We start from the raw sequence: 9530 nt of genomic DNA on the forward strand, positions 1-9530 counted from the left end.
CTTCCTCATGATGCGGGAGAATACGTCTCAGAACGAGTTGCCCCACTTCGAATTTCCTGGGTCGCACTTTCTTGTTGTAGGCACAAGCCATTCTTGTTGGTACAACTGCCCGTGGCAAACTGCGGCCATTCACTCTTCATCAATCATAGTTAATTTTTCCAATCGGGCCTTTATCCATTCATCATCCTCGATCTCGGCTTCAACAATGATTCGAAGAGAGGGAATCTCAACTTCTGTAGGTATTACAATCGGGCCTTTATCCATTCATCATCCTTGGTTCTCGGAGGTGGCAAATCCCGAATAGACATTATCTTTGTCGGATCTAACTCAATACCCTTCCGGCTGACTATAAACCCTAGAAGTTTCCCAGATGGAACTCTGAATGCATATTTGGCTGGATTCAATTTCAAATCATACATGCGCAGATGCTCAAAGAACTTTCTCAGATCTTGCACATGGCCTTCTTGTGTTTTGGATTTAATGATCACATCATCCACATACACCTCAATTTCCCGGTGCATCACGTCATGGAAGATGGCAGTCATGGCTCTTATGTAAGTTGCCCCGACATTTTTCAAACCGAATGGCATGACTCTGTAACAATACGTGCCCTACGGCATGGTGAAAGTCGTCTTTTCTGCGTCGTCCTCATCCATCAGAACCTGGTGCTACCCAGCATAACAATCCACGAAAGACTGTATCTTATGTTTGGCACAGTTGTCAATAAGAAAATGAATGTTTGGCAGTGGAAAGTTATACTTGGGACTTGCTTTGTTCAAATCCCGATAATCAACACACACTCGGGTTTTCCCATCTTTCTTCGGCACTGGGACCACATTAGCCAACCACGTGGTGTATCGGACCACCCGAATCACACCAGCTTTTAATTGTTTGGTGACTTCTTTTTTGATCTTATCACTGATTTCCGTTTTAAACTTTGTTTGCTTTTGTTGTACGGGTGGGTAACTGGGATAAGTTGGCAATTTATGTACTACCAAATCAACGCTCAAACCTGGCATATCATCATAGGACCATGAAAACACATCCTTGAATTCAAACAAAAGTTGGATCAATGCATCCCTAGTTCTTTCATTGGCGTGAATGCTTATCATGGTTTCTCGGACCTCTTCTAGACTGCCCAAATTAACTGGCTCGGTTTCATTTAAGTTTGGCTTAGGCTTATTCTCAAATTGTTCCAATTCTCGATTTATTTCCCTAAAAGCCTCATCTTCATCATATTCATGATCTTGATTCATTATTTCACAGTTAGACAACGTTTTAGGATCTGGGCATGAAGTCCGCAAGCATGTCATGTTATTTAAGTCCACATTATTAGAACTGAAAAGGAAAAGATAAAAAAATAGAAAAATTAGAATAAAGAAAAAGGAAACATCCATTGATGATGAAATATTGATTTCATTTCATTGAATTGAAGATAAGAGGGTTTACATTGAAATCAAAAGTCAATAAAATAAAAACATTCGAGTTACACCCTGAAATAACTCATAATGTAGAAAAGATGGCAAGACTGGACTACCAGGATTCCCGCCTGACAGGGAATGGGGTAGCTTTCCAATTCTGAAGCTTGGCATTTGGCCCCATGTATAACACCTCATCAGTGCTCGTTCCTTCCCTCGGCTGGACCATGTGGGACTCATACAACATTCATTTCATGGCTTCACAAATATCCTCAATCTCTTCAGCCGTGAAGGCCTCTTCTTCTTCTTCTTCTTCTTCTTCTTCTTCTTCTTCTTCTTCTTCTTCTTCTACATATTTGGGATCAATAAATGACTTGGTGAGATGCGGAACGGGCTGAGCCAGGACCCACCCATTTTTCTTGCGCTCATCAGCCCATTTTTTATCGGCCTCTGTAGCTCGGAAACCTATGCCGAAGAACTTCTTATTGGCGGTTGACGTAACGGGATCTATGATTCCTTGTAGATATACCCCAAGCCCCTTTCCGGGCTTGTACCCATGTTTAATCATTTCATTGGCAACCATGACCGAGGAATTAGATAAGCAAGGTTGAGGGAACGGGGCCCCTTCTTCGCATTGATCAGCGATCACAATTTCGAAGGCTTGGTAGACAATGTGCTCACATCCTTCTCTAGCTTTGAGACATGGGACTGAAGGGTCCCTGTAAATGGACGGTTCATCCTCCCCGTGGACAACAATTTCTTGGTTTTCATGTTCAAATTTGACCATTTGATGAAGAGTAGAGGGCACAACTCCTACAGTGTGAATCCATGGTCTTACTAGGAGAAAATTATATGAAGTATCCATGTCCAGAACCTGGAAAGTTACTTCGAAATCCACAGGGCCAATGGTCAAAATCAAATCAATTTCCCCTATTGTGTCTCGTTTGACACCATCAAAAGCGCGCACACATAGTTTGGTCGGATTCTTTCTGTTCCAATTTTCATCCTCTGGAGCGTTGAGAGAGGGCAAATGTCGACCCCAGACCCACCATCTAGCATGACTCTCTTCATATAATAAACTTCGCATTTGAGAGTCAAGTGAAGGGCTTTGTTATGGGCGGCTCCCTCTTAGGGCAAATCATCACGGCTGAAGGAAATCCTATTAACTTCAAAGAATTGTTCAGCCATTCTTTTCAGTTGTTCAATTGAAGTTTCAACCGGGACATATGCCTCGTTCAATGTTTTCAGGAGTGCCTTCTGATGTTCATTTGAGCTAATAAAAAGAGATAAAAGTGAAACCTGAGAAGGAGTCTTCCTGAGCTGGTCAATTATTGCATATTCCGAAGTTTTCATTTTTCGGAAAAACTCTTCTGCTTCCTCAGAACTCACAGGCTTCTTAGGCGGAAACCGTTTATCCTTGCTCAGTTTTAACATCTTTTGCTCTTCTGGGTTGTGGTACTTCCTAGGTTGGTTCATTTCGTTCACCTCTCCCATAATCTCTTTCCCCTTGTAAGTAACCACTGTTTTGCTATAATTCCAGGGGACTGCAGTGGGGTCTCTCATAGGGCTCTGTGGTGCGCGGCTAATAACCACAGGATCATTCAGCCTTGGTGAAATTACCGGCCCCCGTGCCACATAAGTCCCTTTTGGCACATACAACTTTGGCACATTTAGCGTGACTTTCCTCTGCTCAAATCTTTTGGGAGTGTTCAACATGAGTTGTTCTTTCCTTGGGGCCCTAGGAACATAGAGAATTGCGTCCTTAGCAGGTGCTGCCCCAGTATTTGTTTCTGCAATTTGAGGAGTTAAAGTGATTTTCTTCTCATTTCTGGCTTGTTTCACCGCCGCTTTAGGTCTTGCCTCTGAATCGACAATGGCGATGATAGCTTTCAAAGCTGGATAAAACTCTTTATTAGTACAAATCATTCCAATGACCGTCCCGTTGTTGTGAGTCGATAATAGATTGTTAGTCATATTGGGGACTTCCTCATCCCCCAGCACCACTAGTTTTTGTTCTATCAAATTCTCAACGGCTCTCTTGAGAGTCCAACAATCCTCCGTATCATGACCCTCTGCCCCTGAATGATAGGCACACCTAGTACCGGGCCGGTATGATGGAGATTCCAGATTTTGCCTGTTTGGAGGCACAAGTTGCAATAGACCCATCCGGACTACTTTTGGAAACAAGCTAGAGTAGGACTCACCAATATGGGTGAAGTCGTTTCTCCTAGGATGCTCACGAGGGCGTGTATTATGTTGGTAATTATTTTGTGGGTGACGGGGGTTATATGGAGCTTGGTAAGGATGGTTATTTCTGGGAGGTGGAGCTCGGTTTTGGTTGTAGTGTTGTTGTGGCTGTGTATAAGGTTGGGCATTCATCACCGCATAGGGAGGCGGTGCCACAGCATATGCTGTATCTTGATGGGGGTAGTAGTGTTGTGGGGTTCTGGAAGGCAGGTAAGAATGATCGTGGGATCGATGGGGGCCTCTCAAACCTGAAGTCATCATGGCTCCTTCTTCCCTCTTCTTTCGATTTGCTAAACCTCCAGAGTCGTTCTGGATGGCTTGGGAGGTGTCTCTCAAAGCAGATTGACTTATGATTCGGCTAGTTTTCAAGCCATTTTCTACCATTTCTCCGATTTTTATGGCCTCTGCAAAAGGTTTGCCCATTGCAAACATCATGTTCTGAAAGTAATCGGCCTCTTGGGTCTGCAAGAAAACATTGACCATTTCTTCCTCATCCATAGGCGGTTTCACTCTGGATGCTTTCTCACGCCACTTGATAGCATATTCACGGAAGCTTTTCGCGATTTTCTTCTTGAAATTGGTCAGAGAATTCCTATCTAGAGCTATATCAATATTGTATTGAAATTGCCTGACGAAATCTCGGGCCAAGTCATCCCATATATGCCAATATGAGATGTCCTGATCTATGTACCATTCTGATGCAATTCCCGTCAAGCTCTCCCTGAAATAGGCCATCAAAAGTTCTTCTTTTCCACCTGCCCCTCTCAGTTGATTGCAATATCTTTTCAACTAAGCGATCGGGTCTCCGTGCCCGTCGTACTTTTCGAAATTTGGCATTTTAGAACCAATGGGCAAATGAACATGAGGAAACATACACAGATCAGAGTAGGAGACACTCTTTTGGCCACTCAGGCCTTGCATGTTCTTCAGACAATTTTTGAGGCTTTTCATCTTCCGAACCATCTCTTCTTGCTCGAGGTTTCTCATAGATCTTTCCTGTTCTATATGAGACTCAAAATGCGGGTGTTGAGGGTAAGAGTTTGGGGTAACATGAGCGCTGTCTAGCTGAAATTGCGGGACTTGAAAAGTGAAAGCTGAAGGCTCGAAGCATGGCCTGGGAATTGTTGGTTGTGCCGTAGTAGAGACTGGTGGTGCGGTGAATAATGTAGAAGGTACCCCTGAAAACGGTGCCTGGGGGCGAACCTCAGAAGGCATACCGGTGAAATTGGCCGATATAGTGGGGTACCCAAACGGGATGAATGGGTTTGTTACTGGGATGGGGACATTAGAGATTCCACTCGTCCTGGGAAGCAATTCAGAAAATTCGGGGATTATACTGGGCAGTTCTTTGCCATTAGACCAAGCGTCCCACATTTCTAACATGCGGACGCGCAACCTCCTATTTTCCTCAGTGGCTGCAGACTCTGACTATGGAATAGCCGATACAGGACTATCCTCAGGCTCAATAATTGGTAGATGACTTTCAGAGGCCATAGGAACACTGCCTTTAGATCTCGTGAAGTAAGGAGGGGAAGCCAGATTACCACAAAACCAACCACCTAAACAGGACCTTTGATATTTGCACACACAACAATCTGGTTAGTTTGAGATATTTAAGAGATAAGGAATCGCATATTGGGGATGCAATGCACTTAAACAATTAAATGTTTCTAAATGTCTTTGCAACGACTGTATGTTTTATCCCGACTTTACTATCTCTTTTCTCAAATTTCGAATCCTTATTTCTTTTTCCTTCCCTTATTGCTGTTTTTGCTATTTTATTTTTCACTCTTTTTTCTTTCTTGTTCACTCAGTTTTCCTTCTTTTTCTCTCTTTTTCTTTATTTTTCACTCATATTTTCTATAGCTACGATCGAATCCGATGGGGATTGCCTACGTATCATGACTCCGTATGAATCAAATTATTACGTAGTTTAGGAAATAAATGCAGAATAAAAGAAAAGAAAATTTTGGTTTTTGTTTTTTTTTAATATTTCATTAAATAAAATCTTTTTGGGTTTTTCTATTACAAAGATTTTGGAAATACTGATGATTAAACATACATACTCAAATAAAAAAAAACAGACTCGAAAAGGTAAAATACAGACTCAAAGCCAAAAATAATAAATAAAAAAAATCAGGAATACATAAGAGCCTCTAATACTACTCCGGGGCCCCGTGGTACATCAGTCGGTCTCGACGTGGGCCTGCATGCAATCTCTTCTTGAAGGTACTCTAAATCATCCATCACATGACAGACAAAAGTCATCATAGAAGTAAAGAACATGAACCTGGTCATATCTTCGCATTCATGTCATTTCATTGCAACGTAATCAGCGATTTCTTTAATCCTCATTCTAATGGCGTCCTTTTCTTGGAGCAAGCGTCCAATTTGCTGAGACCGGGCCTCCAACACTTGTGTGGCCGTATGGTTTTGGTCTTGTAATTGTTGTATGACTTCTTCCAATCGGGAAATCAATGTATAGCAATACTCTCTTTCAGCTTTGAAATCCTTTGTCCGTTGGACCATTTTATTTTCGAGATTAGTCAACTTTTCCCTTAAGATCGCGACCCCTCTATCATACTTTTGCTTCAAATGCTGAATACACCTTGCCCGTTATTCTGCATTATTCGCTAATTTTTCCCGAGCTTTTGCCATTCATCCTCGGCCTTTGTCAAATCAAACCCATAATCATGAACGTTCCGCCTCAGATTGCTTATGAGTCTTTCATTTTTTTCGCTTTTTACTTGGTTTTCAGCAACTATTTTCATTTTCTGAATCTGAGCTCGGAGGGCTTCATTTTCTCGGGCCAACCTTTTCTTTTCTCCTTCATCCTCGACAGCCTGCAAACTACTGTTAAATTTGAGATTTTTGATTTGATCCTCTAGCTTGCTTATGGTCGTCCGATATTCCCTTTCTTTAGCTAACCAAACCCACTGTTCTTGTGCTCCATCGGTGAATTGTTGGACATGGGGTCTTTTGGCGGGTTGTTCTGTCTCTTGATCGACTCGAACTCTCTTACCATACCAGGTTGTGTAGTTAGATTCTACTTCACCCGAGGAATAATTCCGTACTTGAGTCTGTGGCTCCAGAAACCTACATTGATGCCAAATCTGGCGAACCTTTTCCTTTGGGAATGCGGTTTTTGGGCATAGTTCAATAACTTGTGGACTCAAATCTTCATCATAAGGGACTGTTTGGTATCTTCCTAATTGGCGTAGGACTCGATGCAGAGCATATGGCTGAATACTCCGAAGTCCCATCAATAAAAGAAAGCACACTCCGGCAGACATGTAAATAACCTCGTTGACTGTGAGCCAATTGAAAGTCCACTCAATTCGGTTTGCGGTCAAAAAACCCAAATATGCGAACCAAGCCTCAGTACCCTCCGGTAACTCATGACCATTTACCCAGTTTCCGTATTCTTCAATGCAATCGAGTCCGGTCAAACCGTAGTTCATGTACCTCGGGTGATGGCAAAGATGTTCCACCAGCCACATTTGCAAAAGCAAGTTGCAACCCTCAAAGAACTTTGTCCTAGCTCGACAGGCAGTTAGAGCTTGATAGATTTCTGCGAGAATTATTGGTATAAGAGTGCCGTTGGCCTTTTTGACCATAAATTCGGCCATTCCTGCAAGTCCTAGCTCTATATGTCTGTCACTCCTTGGGCATATCAGAGTGCCTAAAAAGGCAACTACGAAGGCTAAACCTCTGCGTGCTTCCCATTTGTTTTTATTTCCCTGATGACTCAAACCATTGTCCGATGCCTCAAATCCTCGGGGATCCCATACCGACTGTATAAGAAGTGGAATGTGCAAAATCCTTTGGCCAAATTTCCATATTTAACCTGCCGGCTAATGCTCAGAAGGTCCAAAAACTTATGAGGAGTTACAGGTCTTGGTGCTACTGGATATCGGTGCCTGAGATTCCCGTCAAGAGCAACATAACCTGCCATCTCTTCTAGCAAAGATGTCAACTCAAAATTAGAGAAGTGGAAAACATTGTGCGTCGGGTCCCAAAACGGTATCAAAGCTTCAATTATATCAACCCTTGGTTTAATTTTCAGAATCCTGGTGAGCCCACCTAAAGCCTTTGTCACATAAAGCTCGTTGACCTTATTCCACCAAATGTCGAGTCCCAGTGGAATCTCATCTACGACCCGAAAAGGTACATTCTCAACGGTGCTCATTCTGCACATAAATTGAGGACAAAAATCAAAACCGACACATTTTCCAAAAACACAAAGTGGTTAATTTTAAAAATCCAAATCAGTAAATTTCGTAACAATTTTTTTTTTTGCAAATACGGCCCTTTCAGCACTTGAGAAAAGTTTTTAGGGTTGTTTCTACCAACTGAGGTTGGTTATAGGAGAAAAGACTGACTTGGGTTTACATTGTGGTTATTCTTGTGAAAACAGCTTTTCGGCGCTCCAGGAGAATGTTTTAAGGCTATTTTGACAAGAACGACCCCGGGTGATGATCATGTCTCAAAAGGTTCTTATTTTGGTTAGTTTTGAAAAAATGTGATCGGACCTGATAGGGGTTGCCTACATATCTCACATCCGGTGAGAATCAGACCCGCGTAGTTCGGTAGATTTTGGAGCAATAGGAAAACACGACTTATTCTGAAAATGACTTTTTTTTTCAGAGTTTCAGTATTTTTCAAATACCTGGATTTTCAAAATCGGGTAAAATTATTATTATTATTTTTTTTACCTCACTCTTTGTTTTTTCTTGGTTCCATTTCCCTATTCTAGAAGTCGGTCAACATGCAAGCCGAAACAAATATATGCACAAATAGCACGTAAAATGCATCAAGATGGTCCAATATATTGGGTACACCTGTCCTAGACGGACCCAACCCCTATGTTGAGTCCCCAAAGTCAAATGCACGTGATGCAAATAAACGTTCCTACTAGGGATCCGACATGAGGCTATGTTGTTCTAGGTTTAGATCCTAGGTGTGTTGTTCAGGACCTGGCTTACCCGAGCAGACAACTCGAGCTGGGGGGGGGGGCAAGAGGGGACAGCGTACCGGGAATACAGAAGCTTCACCGGCTTTGCAATTTATTCGAACCTCGTTCTAAAATTAGGGTATGACTCTAACAGAAATGAAGCCACGCGAAGCGCACGCTTCCCAAAAGATTTAGAAGACTCAGAGAGAAGAGGGTTTCGTAACAGTTTATATAGAGTTCAAGCAATATCAAAGCGGTAAAAAGAGGCATTTATCACATTAGGCTCAAACACATAAAAATCAGATAATAAATAAAAGCCAAGTATAACAGCTATTCTAAGCTCGAATTCTGAACCCTGAACCCTGAACCAGAGATTCTGAATTCTTATTCCCCAGCAGAGTCGCCAGAGCTGTCACACCTCCTTTTTTCCGAGGAGATAGGGGATATGGAGTTTTTTCAATTTAAGTGACATTATTCGAAATGGGATTATTTATTTATTCAGAGTCGCCACTTGGAATAATTTATGGTGTCCCAAGTCACCGATTTATTTTAGAATCCCAAATCGAGGAAATTTGACTCTTATTTTTGGTCTGCGAACACAGAAGACCGGGTAAGGAATTCTGTTAACCTGGGAGAAGGTGTGAGGCACTCCCGAGTTCTGTGGTTTTAGCACAGTCGCTTAACAATTAATACTTGGCGTAATTATCTGATTTATTACATGTTTTAAGCCCATTGTGCATTTTTGTCTTTTACCGCTTTTTAATATTTATGGAATTTATTTAAACAAGTCGCGATGTCGCACACTTGTCGTTTTGGTAAACAATGCAAACCGCGCCACGTGAAACGCACCCGCGATTTACAACATGTTTATTTTTATTATTATTTGAAGTTATGGTCAAGTCGCGTGAAAC

General features: G+C 42.1%; 1 protein-coding gene across 1 annotated transcript; it reads right to left on the reverse strand.

Moving 5' to 3' along the window:
- Positions 1-2546: 2546 nt before the first annotated feature.
- On the reverse strand, positions 2547-4400 carry LOC138902451 (uncharacterized). Its single transcript, XM_070190320.1, has one exon. The coding sequence runs from the start codon at positions 4398-4400 to the stop codon at positions 2547-2549; it is 1854 nt and encodes a 617-aa protein (XP_070046421.1).
- Positions 4401-9530: the final 5130 nt, after the last annotated feature.

This window comes from Nicotiana tomentosiformis, chromosome 12 (assembly GCF_000390325.3).
Source record: "Nicotiana tomentosiformis chromosome 12, ASM39032v3, whole genome shotgun sequence".
NCBI lineage: Eukaryota > Viridiplantae > Streptophyta > Magnoliopsida > Solanales > Solanaceae > Nicotiana > Nicotiana tomentosiformis.

Bases quoted from the DNA above. Each gene is read 5' to 3' on its own strand.
- LOC138902451 (XM_070190320.1), bottom strand. From the start codon at position 4,400: ATGGCCTATTTCAGGGAGAGCTTGACGGGAATTGCATCAGAATGGTAC.